The sequence below is a fragment of the Sminthopsis crassicaudata genome, chromosome 1, assembly GCF_048593235.1.
Source record: "Sminthopsis crassicaudata isolate SCR6 chromosome 1, ASM4859323v1, whole genome shotgun sequence".
Lineage (NCBI taxonomy): Eukaryota > Metazoa > Chordata > Mammalia > Dasyuromorphia > Dasyuridae > Sminthopsis > Sminthopsis crassicaudata.
Genome location: NC_133617.1, coordinates 445,742,946 through 445,763,024, shown reverse-complemented (window position 1 = coordinate 445,763,024; position 20,079 = coordinate 445,742,946). Strand labels below are relative to the sequence as shown.

The window sequence follows — 20,079 nt, the reverse complement described above, 5'->3', positions numbered from 1 at the left end:
TAGCGTACCTCCATTTCTATTCTTTGTTTTGCTTCCACTCACCGTGTTTCTCAGACTTCTAAACAGTGTGTTATTGCTGTTAAGATTTGGTGGGAGCAACATAGCATTTCCATTTTTGTTATTGTCTGCTTGCACTTTTGTTTTCCTTCTCAGGTTATTTTTGCCTTCTTTCTAAATCTGATTTTTCTTGTGCAGCAAGATAACTGTATAAATATGTATACATATATTGTATATACTTTTAATATATTTAATATGTATTAGACTACCTGCCATCTAGGGGAGGTGGGGGGGGGGGGAAGGAAGGGAAAAGTTGGAACAGAAGGTTTTGCAAGGGAAAATGTTAAAAAAAATTACCCATGCATATGTTTTGTAAATAAAAAGCTAAAATTAAAAAAAAAAAAATTGGTGGGAGATACTTTTTTGAAGTCTTCTCTTTTATTCTGAACTCCCAGGTCCAATCCTGAACTATGTCATATTTCATCTTCATTACCAAACACCGAATTTATTGTGATTTGTGTCCAATTTTTGGTGACCCCATAGATCCTACCATACACTGGATTTTCTTGGCACAGATACTAAGTGGTTTGTCATTTCCTTCTCTATTAGAATAAAGCAAATGATGCTTAAGTGACATGGCCAGGGTTTCAGAACTATTATTATCTGAAGAGTCTTCCTGACTCCAGATCCAGCATTCCATCCACTGAGCTATATAGCTTCCCTACTACCCTACTGCTTTGTGGTAAATTTGTGTTCAAAGAAAGCCATTTCCTTCCTACTCCATAGATTTCTCTCCTGGGGTTCAGGCCAACTTAGGAGGAACTTTAGAAATCATTTTGTTCTCCTTTTTATAGATGAGTAAACTCTGGATCAGACTGGGTAAATGATTTAGTCAAGATGGCATAGTCACAGCTTTTTCTACAACCTCTTTATAGTAACCTCAATCTCTGGCAGAATGAGAAAAAAAGACTCAACAACACTGTTGAGGTCAAGAATGGGGCCTGAACGGAGCACCAACATTGGGAAGATATTCCCTTCAGGACAGGCTTAGAGAAAATATAGATAGCCAAAGACAAACTTTAAGACAATGTTTTTCTAGATATAGTCTTAGGCTCAAACTTATCTTCATCATGTAGCCCCAGCCTAAAACAAGGGAAAAAAAAAAATCAATCAATGTAAGCAAGTTGTACCTAGATGGTTTAAGAACCTGTAATTTCTATCTTTGTAAAATTTATACCTTGAGGTGTCCACATATAGTAAAATAATACTCTAATTGATAGAGCCAAGATAAGAGGAAAAAGAGTAAAAGGGAATACCACCATAGGAAAAGTGAAAGTAGAGAAAGATAATTAATAACTTTAATCAAATGATATCCCTGAATCCTCTGGGCAGAAATGAAATGAAATCACTGGAAGAAGCCCTCAGAAGTTTTCTATTTGAATTATTCTGGATCCCTTTTATAACAGGTTCCTTAAAAATTCTTCTAATCTGTGGGCAGCTAGGTGGCCCAGTGGATAGAGCGCCAGCCTTGAATTCAGGAGGACCAGCATTCAAATCTGATCTCAGACACTTAACACTTCCTACCTGTGTGACCCAGGGCAAGTCACTTAATCCCAGCCTCAGAGGAAAAAAAAACAAAAACAAAAAACAACTCTTCTAATCCTATCAAAAGTTTAGTGAGTAAGTTAGGCAGAATACAGAAAGATCAGGCTATGTGCAAACAAGGAGTTGAAGTAGGCCCTAGGGTACTACAGCTTTCTTTTTAAATCCCCAAATCTCCAAGGTTAGAGCCATGCATTTTGGCTCCAGGGACATTCAAATCATAAACTATCCAGAGACTATTTTGGTTGCTTATGGCAAGCATATATCTCCATTCTACATTAGATAACACCTACAACATATGACACTTATTAATGGATATGGCATAAAAATATTGTAAGACTAAGCATTCACAGTTATTAAATAAGTATGAATGACAAGGCATTTTGTTTTGATAAAATCTTGCTATTACTTCTAGTGGTTGTTAGTTTAAAAACAAAGCATCTTAAAAGTAAATAAATTCTGCTTAAGTATATATTAAATAAGCTTCTTGTCATAGAAGATAGAGATCAAGTATCAGAGGCAGGAAGATGTGCGTTTAAATACTGCTTTTGACATGTAGCCTGGATAATTCTGAGCAAATCTAAACAACTTTTTGAAACTAAAAGTGGCAGAGAAAATATATTCGTAGAGGGAATTCTTCATCAAAAGCTTCCTATGCCAATGATTTTAGAAGTTTAATGCCTAACTTAAAAAAAAAATTAAGTAATTTGCCAATGTGATAGAACTTGATCTATAATATTTATATTCAAATCTCCTGCCAACAATGTGACAATCAATGTCCTACAGTCCATTCAAATAGAACTGATTTTCCCTCTATCACATCCCCTAGTTGACCAAACTTTTTTTTTTTTTTTTTTTTTTTAAACAGCTTTCAAAGTTACTGGCAACCAGATTTCCAGGCTTATAATGATGCTAACTTTGTTTCCTCTTATCTAATTTTCTGCCAAAAGCTGTTATTTACTTTGCTGAAAGTTCAAAGAAATTTCCTAAAATAAGTGGTAATTGTTGAAATGTTTGGCCCTTGCTAACTTTTTCCTAATTCACTGACAAAGATTAAAACAGGTAGGCCAATGTCAAATAAAAACCCTCCTTAAATATTCTTTCTTCCTCCTGTCTTTGGAAATTTCTTTATCAATTCTAATGTTTAAAAACAATGTATTAAAGAATCCTCCATCATAACTAGTTATGAATATATTTCTTCTGTACCAAGTCTAAACATTCTACCATGCTTCTGATAAGAAAAGGCAAAATTAAAGTAATAATGCTTGTAGAGAGCAAACAATTACCCTCAGATTAAAGCCATATAACAACAGATTCATATAAAACTCAATTCTGGTAAAAAGGAAAATTTAATCTTACCACTTTCAAAAGTTTTATACATTTATTGTTTTCTAAGTTCAAAGTAAATAATTTGTACAATTTTTGTTTTTTAAATAATTGATCCCACATTTTGTGATGAAAGCCAATTTCATAAACTTTCATTTAGGTGAAGATAAAGTTACTTGTGATAAGGTAAAGTCAAATCAAAACTACTAAGCAAAACTATTTAACCGCTAGACAGTTTTTAAGAACTCACCTTCCATGAAAGTAGGTCTATTTTCTGGTCTTTGTATCCCTATTTCTTAACACAATGCTAAGCACATATTAATCACTTAATAAAAAAAAAATTAAAAAAAAAATTCTTATTGATAAATTCACAAACCATTTTCCGGTGCCACTCTTCATTTCAAAACTAGCTCATTGATTAAATTGTGCACCACCTCTTCACAAAAGCATTAGGTAATCCTTAGACACTTGAAACCCATATTCAATGTTTCTTAGAAATTTAAGTTCTGTTAGTGCAATTATCTTTTTAATTTACTATGTTCAAAATTTAAAAGTTTTTGCACATACAAAACCAATATGACACAAAATTAGAAGAAAGCAGAAAGCTGGGGAAATTTTTACTATCAGTCTTTCTAATAGAGGCCTCATTTCTAAAACACAAAGAGACAAGTCAAATTTATAAGACTATAACACATTCCTCAGCTATTCCCCAATGATTTTTAGATGAAGCTAGCTATGGTCATATGAAATAATGTTCTTGAAATTAGTACTCATTGGAGAAATGCAAATTAAAACAATTCTGAGGCACCAGATTGGCTTTAATGACAAGAAAGAGCTAATAAACTATCAAATCCTTTGATCTAGCACACGTGTCTCTATTAGGTCGTATCTTAATGAGATTATAAAAGACAGGAAAAGGACCCATGTTTGTAGCAAGTCTTTTTATGGTAGCAAAGAATTCAAAACTGAATGGATGCTCATCAATTGGGGAATGGCTAAATAAGTTATGGTATATGAATGTAATGAAATATTATTGTTCTATGAGGAATGATGAGAAAGCTGATTTCAGAAAAGCCTGTAAAGACTTACATGAACTGATGCTGAGAAAAGGGAACAGAACCAGAACACTGTACATAGTATAGTAACAATCTTCTTGGCAATATGTTGATTCAAGACAATTCCAATAGACTTGGGATGGAAGATACCCATTTGTGTATTCAGAGAGAACTATGGAGATTGAATGCAGATCAAAACATACTATTTTCACCTTTTTTTTGGTTTGTTTTTTTTCTCATGGTTTTCCCCTTCTATAATGATTTGTTTTTCACAAGACAAATAATAAGAAAATGTTTAAAATGATTGTACACGTACACCTCTTATCATATCGCTTGCTGTCCTGGGAAGGAGAGAGAAAAGAGAGGAAGAGGGGAAAATTTCAAATTCAAAATTTTACAAAAATGAATGTTGAAAACTATCTTTACACATAATTGGGAAAATAAAGTATTACTGAATAAAAAAAAGGGGGGAAAGAAATTTAAGTTCTGATAGGCATCCTTTTTCCAAATAAGTCTATTTTATGCACATTAAAGTTATTTTCCTCAAGACATTGGACTATTTAGCTGCCACATTGCCATTTGTGCCAGTCACCTGTCTAGTAAATATAAAAGTATGCAAATAAATTTGCTTTTAAGGTGACTTAACCAACTAACGCCTTTAGTAAGCTTCTTCACTATTCATTTTTTATTTTCTTTCAGTCTTGAAACCTTTGTGTAATTGGGTTGATTTATTAAGAATGAATTTTTGACTGCAATCTTCATTTCATGCTACCTATCTCTGTGACACTTGTTTTCTTTGAACAGTTTGCAAATTACAAAAAGCTGATGTAACTTTTCTTAAAAAAAAAAAAAAAATTTAGCTCTACAGAAGAGTGTGCAATACAATAGTATAAGGCTGGAAAGACAAAGTGATATGAGGAAAAGTTTGAAGTTTATTTAGATGGTAGTACGTAAATTTAGATCTCCAAGGAAACAAAGATAAAAGATGGAATGAAAGATTAGTGGTTTGAAAGAAGTGGGATGGGAAGACCTATGGGTAAGCTATTATAGTAGCCTAGGCAAGTAGTCAGAGAGAAAAGGAATATTGGACGCAGACACAAAGAAATGTTAGAAAAGTGTTATTATTGGACTCGGTAACTGATTCCCTATAACATGAAAAGAAAGGGAAGAGTCTAAGAAAACTACAATTTTCTTATTGTGAAATATTTCATGAATAGCGAAAGCACAAACACTTTAAAAAGTTTAAAAAGGAGGAATAAGCTGGAGGAAAAGAAAGCTTGATTTTAGACATGATGGGTTTCTACAACTCAGAAAATATTTCAGGACTGAAGTTTCTGATTGCTAATCATTTTCTAAGAGATGGTATTGTAGAATTTTGAAGGACAAAAACCAAAATTCTTGAGAGAATACTCAAATTAAATGCAAATTACTTTATATACTTAAGTAAGAGTCAGAATGACCTGAAACTTAACATTCCAAGGGCCTATGGAAACAATATCATGTCCAGAAGTACTCTTCCTTAAAGTATAGGAAATTTAACATTCTACTTTCTAATAGAATACAAGTTGTGGTACACGATATTAATGTATGCAAAATTCAAAGCCAAGTTCTCAAGGATACTGCTCTCTAGGAAGGGAGACTAGAATAAAAGGAAATAATTGTTATTCAGTCATTTAGTTGCATACCACTCTATGTGACACCATGGACCCTCCATTATCTTTCAAAGTCTGTCCAAGTTCATGTTTATTGTTTCCATGACATTATCTATTCATTTCATCCTCTGCTGAACCCTTTTCCTTTCAATCTTTTCCTACAGCAGAACTTTTTTTTTTCAATTGACTCCCATCTTCTTATCATGTGGCCAAAGTAAAAAAAAAAAAAAAAAAAAAAAGAAAGAAAGAAAGAAAAGAAAAAATCTATTGGAAAATGCTATTCAGGATCATGGAAACAAACTTCTCATGTATCACGAATTTTTTCTCCTAGAAAGAACAGGATGGTGCTTATTGAGAAGTTTTAAATAACATCTTCAGAAATAAAATTGTTTAATTCAATAAGACTTATTGCAGAATCAGACATTATTACGCAATTAAAAGAAAAATGAGAAGGCATTGAATGAAGAGCTCAAACCAGTTAGCAACATCAATTTTGAACATTTAACTCATTTGTGAAATCTTACATGCTAAGAAGATTACAAGATCACTTCATAAAATTGTGAGCCTGTAAAGGGGGAAAATTTTTTTTTTAAAGTTGGACCCAACAAAGCAAAGTCACCTTGATGGTATTTAAAGATAAAAATTAAAGGACAACAAATGAATGAAAATATTATAAGGATATTATAAGAATTTTTGTAACTTTTCATACTACAGAGTATCTGTAGAAATGTCACTATAAAGAACTATGATAGGAAAACACCTAAACTATTATCAAGTAGACCCAGAAGTACATGACAGAAGCTATATATAACCTAGTATCTAAAGAAAAACACCAAAGGCATAGAAAAATTAGATATATTACCCAAAATGGTGATATCAATATATAAAAACAAAACAATGCATGATGAAGATATTAGAAAGGTAGAATTCACATCTTTAAACAGCTGATGCTGTAAAGCTAAATGCTACCTTAAAGGCTCTTCTCCAATAAGAGATCTCATATTTCTGCATCAAAATTATAAAATGTAATGTTCTTCTGTTCTCTAGAATATAATCCTTCTCTGGGAGGAGGTTTTCTTTGGGGAGTTTCTGGAGGCAGCCTTTTTAGTTCCTGTTCAATAATCCCAAATCCATCCAGGAGTTAAAATCCAGATCCTTTATTGTGTCCTTCAAAGTCTTGAATCTTTTCCTGGCGTCTGGCTAGCTTTAATAGCTCTTGTCAGAATGTTTCCAGCCAGCTTCAGTCTCTAGCTCCCTCTGAATCCAAAGCCTCCAGCCATTATGAAGGTAGACTGCCTCCGAGAATGTGGGATTGTGGGTTTCCCAGAATTCAATCCTAGATGTGAATTTCCCGGAAGTACATGAGCAAGCTTTTCCTTTAGACTTGTGAATCTGCTGGACTTGCGAATCCACTGAATCTCCATGAGCTTCCCGGAAGTTCTCCCAGGAAGTCCTCTTCTTGACTCACTCCAGACTGACTTCCCCACTCAATGTTGGCTCCTTATATCCTCCCAAAGAATGGGCTTGTGGTAACTCCTTACAGAACCAATGAGCAAACTTCTTTAAAGGTGTAAACTCCTTTAAAAAGGTTTGAACCAAGAAGATTACTTTGTCTCAAGTTCTGGCCCATAACATCTTTAAGAATCCTAACAATAAAAGATTCCTTGAAAGAAAAATTTTAAAAGGTAAAGCTTATTTAGTGAATCTCTGATGATTAATGCCAAGCAAAGAACAAAAATAAATAAATAAATAATAAAGAAGACATACAACTGGTGAAAATATTTGCCACTGTCATGGAGGATGAGATCCAACAGGGAATACAGACTTTCTCACACTTCTATATAAAAACAAAGTCCTAAAATTTTAAAATTTTTAAAAGATCTGAACTTGATGACTTGTGAATTCTCTTTAACTCAAAATTTCTTGATACTAGTAAAATTTTATTTATCAAAGCACTATGCCAAGTACTGACCTTAACCATTTTCAAGTTGCTTAATGATCTGGGATCTCAGTGATTAAATTTTTTTCACTTGCAGCTCCTTTTCATTGAGAAATTTTTACATGACCCCAGGTATATGAAATAGATGTACAAATCAAACATTTACTAGTAAGTATAATTTTGTGACCTCCATACTTAGTTATACAATCCCATATGGGAGAGGAGTGATGACCCATAGTTTAAAAAGCTTTGATCTCATATAACACCAGAGACAAAGAAACTAAGACCAGGGATAGTAAATGATTCTGTGACAAGATTTGAAGCCAGATATTCTGATTCTCATTCTGCCAGTAATTCTGAGAAAACCATTTCTATTTCTTCTTTAGTTGATGGCCTTCTGAAAAGTAATATGGTTTAATGTATACAATATTAAGTGAACAGAGTACTGAATGAGGTGTCATGAAAATCTAAGTTCAAAACCTACTTCAGCCATTCCCTAGATGTGTGACCCTCCACAAGTCACTTAACTTTTCTATATCTCTAATTTGGACTTGGTGATGTTTAACATCTTCAATTTTATATCAGTAACTCAAACTAATTCTTTCAGGGAGAAAAAGACTGCCTCTAAGTATGACTTTTAAATTAAAAAACCATTATTGATCATTAAGTCTAGATATGTCCTTTCTGGAGGGAAGGGGAAGGGGGGAGAATAGCTATAAAAACTACTTAAGATTGTAACAATATTTGAATAACCTTTGTACTTAAATAGCTATAAAACAACTTTTAAAGGAAAAACTAGCTTAATGGAAAAGAGCCCCAAGGAAACACTGAACTTATCACCTCTCATTCCCCTCCAACACAAGGTCGAATAAGGTTGACATGCAACTCTTCTTGCTAAGATAACAATTTCCTAGTGTTCTACACAAGCTGCTCATTTTTAGAAATGATCTAAAGGTGGAAAAAACAGAAATATAACACAAAAGGCAATTCACTTCTTATAATTAAATGAACAAGTTTACTTAGAACATAATGGTTAATGAAATAATGTCTTGATGTCTCTGACTGGGGGGTCCTCTTGGAAATTAAATCAAGTCTTTAGCTTGTAGATCATATCTTCAAGATCCCTTCCCTTTTAAGGTCTAAAAAAGGGTCTTACATTTCATTAAGAAAATAGATCCCGACAAAATTGTTACCTCTGATCTCAATTTTAAAAATTTTACTGATGCTTTCTGTTTTTCTTAGGGAATGCCTATGTTTCAAAACAACCTTTTAGGCAGTCAAGTAGTCAATCAAGTTTCTGTTTATTTTATATCTTGATGAATTTAAACACAGACCTCTAACCTACCCGATCATCCATGAGTAATGCTTAGAGTCCCCCTCTAAGAGAATTTTAATCAACAAATCATGAAAAGCTGAGAAGGGGACATAACGAACAAAGCACAAATTTCGCATTACTTAGGCATATTAAAAATTAGCCTTCTGCAAAAAGGCTAATATTCTAAGCTGAAAGGACTAGAACTTCTTTCTAAATCTACATTGTCAACAAGCATAAACTCTATAGTGAGTGATGCAAGTCTTACCTGCTAAGTACAACTCTGCACTCAATTCTAGTTCTAGACTTTGAGAGATCTAGCTTTTGCCTGAAAACCTGCAATTTTGCCTTAGAATCCCTAAGCAATAAAAAGAGATACTTGCTTGAGGCCCTGCTACATGTAGAATGAAGGAGATTATAGTCCACACTGTGCTCTACTTTGATAACGTTACATCTCTACAGTTCTGGGTACCCCATTTGAGAAAGCACTGATTGGAAGAATGTGACCAGGATAGTTAGGGAACTAGAGACCATATTATATAAAGATGATTGAAGAAAAGGGATTATTTACCCTGATGAAGATGGGATTTAGAGAATTAGGGTAAGACTGGATAGAGTCTCAGATCTCAGATCTATATGAGAAAAAGGTTGCTAATAATTTTAATTCTAAAAATTGGTATGGGTTAACTTATCAGGTAGTGGATTGCTCCTTAGTGGAAGTTTCAAATGAAGTGTAGGTAACCATTTATTGAATCTGCTGCAGAGGCATTTATTAGGTACATGTTTGAGTAGGTGGCCTCTAAGCCCTCTATGACTTTTGTGATAATGTGAACTAACTGAATTTTATGCCCTATAACCATGTTTCCCTTTAACAGAGAAACTCCTAAAAAGTTATCTATTTCCCAATGCTTCCTTTCTTCAACTCCTAGGAAATCTAGCTTCTGATACTACCAGTATTACACTGACATGCCTCTTTCAAAGATAACTGCCTAAATCCTATCTAGCCTTTTTTTCAATCCTCATCCTTCTTGACTTTTTAGCAGCTTTTGATCCTCCTCCTCATCCCTTAAAACTTCTTTATTCTTTTGGCTTTCAAGGCACTGGTGTTCCTATCTAATCCTTCCTCAGTCTCCACGGTTTTAAAATCACCCATCTTTAAGCTAATGAGCATGTATATGTCCCCCAAGGCTCTATTCTGGATCCTCTTCTGGATCTCCCTAAATTCTTTGCCTTTATAATCTCATCTATTTTCATGGGTTCAATTATCACAGGACAACTTCTAAATTTTTATTACCAGCTCTAATCTCTGTTCTGAATTCCAATCTCATAGTTTCCTTATTGCTATCTCTAACTGAATATATCATTAACATCTCAAATTGAACATATCTAAAATGAATTAAATTCCCTATTTTTGAAGATACTACCATTCTTCAAGTCACATATTTATGAATTTGAGTTACCTGGAACTCCTTTCACTCTACATAACCAATTAGTTTCCAAGTCTAATAAAATCTATTGTTATACCATCTTTGTATTCCTCTCCTTTCTAACACAACTATCACAGTAGTTTAGACTATTATAACCTTACCCTGTCTTCAATAAATTATCCACAGAGCACTAACATAATTTTCCTAAAGCATAGATCTGACCAGGCTAGCTGGCTCAGTGGATAAAGCACTGGGTGTAAAACAAACAAACAAACAAACAAACAAAAAAAACCCTAAATTCTGAATTCAGGATCTGACACTTATAATCCTGGAGATAAATCACGTAATCACTGTTTACTTCAGTTTCCTCAATTGTAACATATATAATATATACATATACATATATGTGTGTATAAACATATGTTTACCTTATTTTCTTCAACTGAAAAATAGGGATAAAAAGGGCACCTATCTTCCAGAGTTGCTGTGAAGATCAAATGATTAAAAGTGTTGATTAGCACCATGTCTGGTGGTAAATACAATAGAAATGCTATTATTAATATGTTATCCCTCTGCTCTAAAACCTTCAATGGCTCCCTAATGGCTATAAGATAAAATTATCAAGAGTATTTGTATTCCCCCCATCTTCCCTTTTTTGACCATGTGAAGTAAATCAATTCTACATAATTTCCTACTGATAATTCCCTTGCCTTTCTGTCCTATCAGAGATCGTGCTTTGCCAACTTCCAAGGAGGGATTATTCCCACCGCCTGCCTTCTTTGTTTCAGTTTAAGTGCAGAATAGAGCATGAAGAAATCAGAAAACTAAGTTGCCCACAACAACTTTATACTTTCCAGAAAAAAACACCCTCCTCACCTCTTTATATCATATCATTCAAATAACGGGTTCCTCCATTCTCTCTAGTGCAAAAGTAGTGCTTTTTCTCTAATGCATAGGAATGTTCCCACCTCCAATTCTCCTGCAAAGCAGTCCATTATCATCCAAATAATCCTATTCTAATTTTCCAAATCTATGAACTCCAGCCAGGCTTCTTACAAGTATCACAAAGTCTCCCAAATCCTTTAAAAAAAAGGTATTTGCTTGATCTTTTTCTTTCTTTCCTTCCTCCACAAGATCCTAATATCTCTAATTAAACCTTCTTTGATTATATTTCCTGAGAAATAAATATATGCTCTGTATCTTAAAGAATTCACTGCCTGGCTCAATTTCTCAATACCTGCTCTTTTACTAAAGGGAATCTAACAGGTAAATATAGATACTCCCAACAAAACCCCAATCAGTTTTTCAACTGAATTATTTCACAAGACCTACTGCTCCATCTTAAATTAGCTACACAAAGATATTCACACATTTTATCTTCCTATCACTCATAAAATGCACTACACTTCCACAATCATGAATTCTGAAATTGTTTTATCTAATCACAATCTATTCTCTCATTCCACCTCTGCCTAGTAACTTCAAACCTAGTCCTTCACCAAAACCAGGATTTCTAATACCTCAGTTCTTTCCTCTCACTCAAATTATACTCTTTCCTTTCCTATCTTAAGCACTTGGTGAACTAGTTCAACTCTGATGACTTGAGTCCTTCTCCCCCAATCTGAACATTACAGGTCTCAGTCTTGAATCAATCAATCAATGCCTTTGCTTTTACAAATATGCTGCTGAATGAAACTGGAGAAAAATCATAAAATCTGGCTGAATGGGTCCACTAGAAATTTGTTACATAACCCCAAATAGTCTCTTATTGAAGCAAGATAAATCTTTCATGAAAATCTCCATTGTTTCTTTTAAAAAAAAAAATTATATTTTAATTAACTTTTTTTTTTTGACAGTACATATACATGGGTAATTTTTTACAACATTATCCCTTGCACTCACTTCTGTTCTGAATTTTCCCCTCCTTCCCTCCACCCCCTCCCCTAGATGGCAGGCAGTCCCATACATGTTAAATGTGTTATAGTATATCCTAGATACAATATATGTGTGCAAAACCGAACTTTTGTTGCACAGGAAGAATTCGATTCAAAAGGTAAAAATAACCCGGGAAGAAAGAAAAAAATGCAAACAGTTTACACTCATTTCCCAGTGTTCCTTCTCTGTGTGTAGCTGATTCTGTCCATCATTGATCAATTGCAATTGAATTAGATCTTCTCTTTGTTGAAAAGATCCACTTCCATCAGAATACATCCTCATACAGTATTGTTGTTGAAGTTTATAATGATTTCCTGGTTCTGCTCATTTCACTTAGCATCAGTCTCTCTAAGCCTCTCTATATTCATCCTGCTGGTCATTTCTTATAGAACAATACTATTCCATAACATTCATATAGAACAATTTACCCAACCATTCTCCAATTGATGGGCATCCATTCATTTTCCAGTTTCTAGCCACTACAAAAAGGGCTGCCACAAACATTTTGGCACATACAGGTCCCTTTCCCTTCTTTAGTATTTCTTTGGGATATAAGCCCAGTAGTAGCACTGCTGGATCAAAGGGTATGCACAGTTTGATAACTTTGGGGGCATAGTTCCAGATTGCTCTCCAGAATGGTTGGATTCTTTCACAATTCCACCAACAATTTATCAGTGTCCCAGTTTTCCCACAGCCCCTCCAACATTCATCATTATTTTTTCCTGTCATCTTAGCCAATCTGACAGGTGTGTAGTGGTATATCTCAGAGTTGTCTTAATTTCCATTTCTCTGATTTAATAGTGATTTGGAACACTCTTTCATATGAGTGGAAATAGTTTTAATTTCATCATCTGAAAATTGTCTGTTCATATCTTTTGACCATTTATCAATTAGAGAATGGCTTGAGAAAATCTCCATCTTCTCTCACCTGGACCATTGTAATAAGTCTTTTAACAGTTTTTCCTGACTCAACCCTCTCCCTTCACTCCAATCCATCCTCCACTTAGCTCTAAGATGATTTTTCTAAAGGATGTCACCTGGATCAATGAACTCTAGTAACTCTGTCACTTCTGGAATCAAATATAAAGTCATCTGGTATTTAAAGTTTATTACAACCTGGTTCTGATCTAATTTTTCAGTTTTCTTATTCTTTACTCTTCTGGCCTACTTATATTTCATACCAAGTTCATCTCTTGTTTCCTTTCTTTTGCTCTGATTGTCCTCCAACAACAAGCACTTACTCCATCCTTATAAAGCACTTTGTAACTTTTCAAAACACTTTCATATTATCACAACAAGCCTTAGAAGAAAGTATGATGCTAAGGGTTTTATAGTAATTATCTCTTTTGATCCTTATAACAACCCTGGGAAGTAGGTACTGTCATTTTAGTTGAAGAAACTGAGACAGACAAGTTAAATGACTTGCCTAGGTCACCAAATTTATAAATCTTTAAGGTCTCATTTGAAACAAGTCATCCTGTGCTCTATGGTACTACCTAACTGCCTGGATAAAATTGGATAAAGTATATATAAACCAACTCTCAGAAGCCAAGTGGTATGTATAACAACAGTATTATCCTAAGTAGATATCTGATGTAGGGTATTTAGGTGGTGCAGTGTGTTTGGAGGGTTTATCTTTGGAAATTTGGGAAACTCAAAAAAAAACAAAACAAACAAACAAAAAAAACCCCAAACAAACAAACAAACAAAAAAACAAATTCAGGGGCTTCTTTACAAATAGATAGAGTGCCAGGCCTGGAAATATTTAAGATCTAAGTTAAAATTTGTCCTCAGATACTTACTAGTTGAGTAACCCTGGGCCAAGTCACTTACCAATGTTTTTCTCACCTGTAAAATGAACTGAAGAAAGAAGTTGAACACCATTTTAATATCTTTGCTAAGAAAACTTCCAAAAGGAGTCATAAAGAACCAGACAGGACTGAAAATGATTAATCAACGACAAACATGTTGAAATATGATAAGTTCATAAACCATAGTGAAATAATAAAAACATGGTGATAAAAATGGAAAACTTAGAAATTAGGTTTCAAATTAATAGTTTATCCAAAGACAAGGAATTCCTCCAAGCCAAATGGATTTGTCTATACTATTGTATAAAAGAGTTCTATTTTTAATGTCATCTCACAAGGATGTTTATAATCAATTACTGTTATTTCCATCCTGTTATGAAGACCTTCCTAATTCCTATTAAATGAAAAAAAGCTCAATTTAACACTACTTACAGTCTTTGAACAAAATATAACACTAAACAAACTTTGTAAAATGATGGCAGTGGGGTTCTACGGCTGTACAGCACAGAAATGACTTAACAGTTTAATAAATGTTAAAAATCTTTTCTAGACAATAATGAACATACAGTAATTTTTACTTGAAGGTTAGTTGAAGAGAGTTATTAGAAAATTCTTTGGAATTTATTTAGTTTTCAAGGTGGATGTTACCTACCGCAATATGATGGAAAGCATAGAAGCCTTTAAGTCAGGAAATATAGTTTTCCTGTTCTAGCTGTTACTATGATGGCTGTCAAATCATAACCAAGACATTATTTTTCTGGACATCTCATCTTAAAATAAAGATGTTGGACTAGATGATGTATAACATTCCCTCCTAGTAAGGAAAATCTATGCCTAAGATACACTGTCAAATTATATTTATAATGTGTTAATATTCTTAACTGAATTAATAGTTCAATCTTAACTGAATTTCTTCAATTTTTAATTGATTAAAGAGGGAAAATGTTCAGACTATCATTCAGTTTACAGCTTAAACAATTGTTTATGAGCAAGGCAAACAGAGGAAGCAAAATGAAAAAAATATCTAATGTAAATAAAAAGTCTTTTTTTTGGGGGGGCACCACATATTTTCTTAGCCCTTACTACTATTTTTTTTTGGGGGGGGGGGGCGGGCTGAGGCAATTGAGGTTAAGTGATTGCCCAGTGTCACACAGCTAGGAAGTGTTAAATGTGTGAGGCCATATTTGAACTCAGGTCCTCTTGACTTCTGGGCTAATGCTCTATTCACTTCACCACCTAGTTGCTCCAGCCCTATCTTCTTAATAAAGTTACACTTTCAAAAGTCAAAATGGTTAGATGTTATTAAAAGACCACAACATAAGTTGTTCTCTGTGAACATTAGTAAAAGAGAACCATTGCAACTTTTATATCCCTAATTACTAGATTACATTCAACTTCTACATCCATTTTTCCTCATATTTATTCTGGGTATCCTATTTTTATAACAATTTCCCCAAGACTAAGATTTCAATTTAAGAAATACTTTTTTTGCATTTATATTTTCAGGGAAGTTAATTGAAAGAATACTGCAGGAATACGCAAAGAACAAAATTTTAGTCAAGATTTTAGTTGGATGGGAAAGTTGGTCACCTGCTTTGTCACCTTAGTTGATAGAACTGCTTTAGTATTCTCAAGTACAAAATGATCCATGCTTCAATCAATGTCTATTTTTTGAAATGTGGATGAAAAAGATGATGTTTATAAAGTAATTTGAGCTCCCTAGAATGTATCTCATAGCACCTAGGTGTCCAAGAAACAATTCCAGAGGTGGAGCAAACATTCCAGTATACTTCCCTTTTCTACTTTATTTCATATACTAGTCTTTACTTCCAATTTTCAAGGTGTTTTTCTTTCTTCTATCTACCACTAATTAAAAGCCTGCTATTTGTCATCTAAAAATCTTAGGATATTAAAACCTGAAGTTGAAGCAAAAAATTCATTTAGTCACAAGGATACTCAATTCAATGAGAAAAAGATATACATTCTAATTTTATAAAAACTAAGATTATAGTCAGTACTAAAAAACCCTGTAAACTAGAAAAAATCATGCAGAGTCAATAACAACTAGTAGTATTGGTAAATATTCACCATTCTTAGTGATGTTAAGCTTAATGGGTAAAAATTTGAAATCTGAAATGAAACCTACTAGTAAAAAGCACACCATCATTCTGTGATTAATTTCCCATCATCAGGGACTCTCATGAAGCAATATAAATCTTTACCTGGAAAAGTTCTATAGGATCATAAAAAACATTGTTTAAAAAAAAAACAAAAAAAAAAAAAAACCCAAAACTTTCAACTCAACAAATATCAACACTTTAGCTAATCTACAGGAAAGATAGAAAACGAGTTCTGAAACAAAACTAAGAACTAAAAATGAGAGCATATATTCAGATTCCATAAATGTCCCAACTATGCCATAGTTCTTAACATTAAATGTGTTAAGAGCCAATTCAAACTCCTCAAAAGTAATAAAAACCCAAAAAGCTGAAATATTAATTTTCACTAATGTTAAATCGAAAAATTTCTTTCACAACAATGAACATGATTTTTTTTATATTCTCATGATCTCCCCCCAAGAAGTCAGCAAGACTGAATCATGACCCATCTAAAAGGTGTGAAGAAACTGAACTGGATGAAGCACCCTAGATGACTAAAGTTTGTAAAGCAAGTCAATGAACTCAAATCAAGACCTCACTTCTACCTTATATTCGTTAAGCAAAGAAATAACACATTTAATAAGGTGCTTTATGTTATTCTGCTTATCCCAATGATATTTTATCAAGTTATTTCACAAAAAATTTCAAAATTAGTACAAATTCCAAAAAAGAAACAAAAGCCTTCAGAGCAACTAGCTTATTTCCCAGGAAGGGAGAGGATTAAATCTGCTTAAATTTCTAAAAGTCTAAATCTTGGTTTCTGCAATTAACTTCCCTAAATCCAAAGAGGTCAAAATAATAGGTGATAGAATATTAATGTCTTTGGAAAATCATGGGCTTTTAGAAATGTAAAGAGCTTTAGAGAGCAACTTTCTTAGTCCAAATATACTTCAGTTGTGATTACCTGTTACCTGAAATATTGGTCTTACTATGCTCAATTAATCCCATGAAGAGAGTACCCAAAAAAGAAAACTAAGAACACAGGCAAAAGCACATCAATCAGTCATTATTTCCCATTTCTGATAATTGTTGCTATAGTGTGGACATCATAAGAGACTAAAACTTATTTTTATGAACTGATTTTGTTTGTACACTCCCCTAATAAGACTTGAATTACAAGAGCCTACTCAAGACACACTTGCTCAGAAGCACTAATCCCAAACATTGACTCCAGCTATGTTGAGCACTGCCAAGTCACATCCGTGAACCTCAGTTTCCTTATCTGTTCAACTACATAAGTACAAAAGATGTATCTTATATAGTATATATTGTGTGTGTAAGGATTGTAAATACTGATGTTATACTATACCAGGATCATAAAATAACTAGGAATAAATTATCAAAATCATGAAATAAGGCTATAAATGTATTAGGAGGATGTCTTTCATTTTAAACAATAAACTTTTTTTGGAGTTTTTACTCCAAAAATCTTGCTAAATTTACTTTAGGAAGACTTAAAAACCTGGATTCAAATTCCTCCAGACATATCAGCTATGCATCCTCACTAGCGATTTAACAAATCTTAAGAGACTCAATTTACTCATCTGTAAATCGGGGGGTTAAATTATAAAGATACCTTCCAACTTGAAATCTATTTTTTGTTCTCTCACTCTAACAAAACTGGGGAGAGGGGTGGAGGAGAAAGAATCTTAAGTACGTTTTTAAGTGAGGAAGGAAGAAGTGGGCAAAAATCCCTCTTCAAACACATTTTTAATCCACATAAAATTTATAGCACGAATTGACTTCAGAGCATCATGAAGTTTTTCAATTTTTCTCGAAAACGCACAAAATTATAATTTAAAAAGGGAATTCCTATAATGTAAACACTTCGAGGGATTAGGGTGGAGGGAAAAGACCAATCCCAGAAACGGAAAGCTCCAAAAACAAAAGGGAAAGGGAAAAAAAAATACTTCCCCCAAACAAACTTCAAAACATCATGGCACCCTCCCCCCCCAACATCCAGACCCCGAATCTCTGCCACTAGTCAGAAATCAGTCTAGTAGCCGATTCGAAGGTTAAGAATCCTTTGGAGTCACCTAAAGCTGGGGCATCCCTACCAGGATCAGCTCCCTTCCCCTTCCCCTTCCCTTTCCTCTTCCTCTTCCAGGAATAAGCAAAGAAAGCTCTTATCGGACCTTCCCCACACCTTTTATCTTCCACTGATGGCTCGGAGCCGGGCACCTCTATCTAGGGGCCCATCAGTACCGATTCCACAATGACAAGACTAATGAAGAGCCAGAGTCCCCGCTCCCCAAAATAGTCACAACCTTCCCCCAAAATTAATCCCACCTCTATCTTCCCGGACACATGGCCGGGATTCTCCCCAACAAAGGCATCTCCCCAGCCTTTCTCCTTCCCGGCCTTCGTCGCCTTCTCTTCCTCCTCCCCCCCGCCAGCCCCGGCGGGATCTGCCTCCTCTGCAGTTTCGGGGCCTAGGTGGTGCTGCAGCTGCATTAGGGGACAGGGCCGACCCGTCCCCCTAGTCCTGACCCCGGGACTTTCCTCTCCTCCCCCCCGCCGAAAACTCACCTGCACTTCAGAGAAAGGCTGAGTTCAAGGAACCTAGTGCGGGAGAGCCTCTTATTCTCGAAAAACCGGGAACGTCCGTCCCGTTCTCTCTTCCCCCCTCCCCCCCACTCCGCGTTCACACTCCGGATTTCTCGCCTCCCTCCCAAAGGGAAGAAAATCCACTGCCGCCGTCGCCGAGGGACCCCTTCCAATGGCGGCGGGTCTTCTTCCCGCCGGGCTGGAGGCTCGGCGTATTCGTCCCGGGGAGGAAGGACAAGACCAGATCGCGGCAGCTGCGGAAGAGGGGAGAGGGAGAAGGGGGTCAGGGGCCCCGAGAGCTTCTTCTTCGCTGCCTCTCGTCCCGGAGTCCTCCTCGCGCTGTCCAGATTAAGTGACTCTTCTGCTGAGTAACGGCTTGGGCGCGAGAAGCTGCTCTGGGGCCTTACGTCCCTCGTGGTAGTGGTCCTAGTCGTTGCGGCCGATACCTCTTTTTCTTCCGTGAACGGAAGAGAGCCAGCTAGGTGTCTTCTGGTCAGGCCCCTGGGCTCCCTCACGTAGTGGGAGGGAAAAGTGTGGAGCGTAGAATGGGAAGGCGGGGAGGGGGAAGGGGGCGTTGGAAGGGGAGGAAAAGGGACAAACTTGACCCACTGTAAAGCGGGAATTAAGACCACAACGAGCAGATGGCCTGGGTCGCATACAACTCGGGCTTCTGTCTGCACGGGGGAGGAGCGACCCATCCTGGCTTGGGTTTTCGCCAATCAGGAGCCGCCCAGCTGCGCGAGACGCACTGGGGGCCTCCGGAACGGCCAAGTGGTGACGGCAAGAGGCGGGGATTGCGGAAAAGATAGACCAATCAGAGCGACCATTGCGGACCCCTTAGCTTTGATAAGCAGTCGGGTAAATCTTTCGAAGAAAGCAGGATTAGTCCTCGGAGTTTAGGAGAAAAATTCAGAAAGTGAGTGCTTCATCGTCTTGGAGAGGTGGATGTTCGTGTTGGGTGTTGTTAAAGGACTGTGGAGTTTCTCTGAACCGTCTCCCTCTCCCCCGCCCCAGGAGTCACGTGGGCGGTGGAGAACTAGCTGAAGCGCTTCCTTCCGGGTCAGCCTAGGAATCGCCAGGAACTACTCGTGTTCGCCCTGTATCGCTGCATCGCTTTCTGGCCAAATAATCTGGAGTCTTTTTTTGGGGGTGCCCCTAACTTCCCAATCTCGTTTCTCTTTTTCCATCCTCCCTGGAGGCGGCAACTTCCGAGATGAGCTCCCAGAAAGGGAATGTGACCCGGACCAGACCTCAGAGGCACCAGAATGCATTTAGCTTCAAAAATGACAAGTTCGATACTAGTATTCAGACGAAGGT

At 35.8% G+C, this 20,079-nt stretch overlaps 2 protein-coding genes across 7 annotated transcripts in view; one reads left to right on the top strand and one right to left on the bottom strand.

Annotated features, from left to right (window-relative positions):
* The window catches only part of ABHD17B (abhydrolase domain containing 17B, depalmitoylase), a 28,298-nt gene extending 8,838 nt beyond the window's left edge, over positions 1–19,460 (bottom strand). Inside the window, exon 1 of one of the 3 annotated variants that reach the window (XR_012484556.1) lies at positions 18,745–19,460. Coding sequence is in view for 1 of the 3 variants with exons in the window: in XM_074280700.1 (XP_074136801.1) it covers positions 4,193–4,220 (28 nt within the window). In the remaining 2 variants the exon portion in view is untranslated. Of the gene's footprint in view, positions 1–4,192; positions 5,821–18,744 lie in introns of those variants that run through there. The other 2 variants (XM_074280701.1, XM_074280700.1) reach the window with 2 other exon arrangements.
* A 154-nt stretch (positions 19,461–19,614) lies between these two features.
* Positions 19,615–20,079, top strand: part of C1H9orf85 (chromosome 1 C9orf85 homolog) — a 102,619-nt gene continuing 102,154 nt past the window's right edge. For 3 of the 4 annotated variants that reach the window (XR_012484557.1, XM_074280707.1, XM_074280706.1), the window contains exon 1: positions 19,899–20,077. Coding sequence is in view for 3 of the 4 variants with exons in the window: in XM_074280707.1 (XP_074136808.1) it covers positions 19,976–20,077 (102 nt within the window). In the remaining variant the exon portion in view is untranslated. Of the gene's footprint in view, positions 20,078–20,079 lie in introns of all 4 variants that reach the window. The other variant, XM_074280704.1, reaches the window with a different exon arrangement.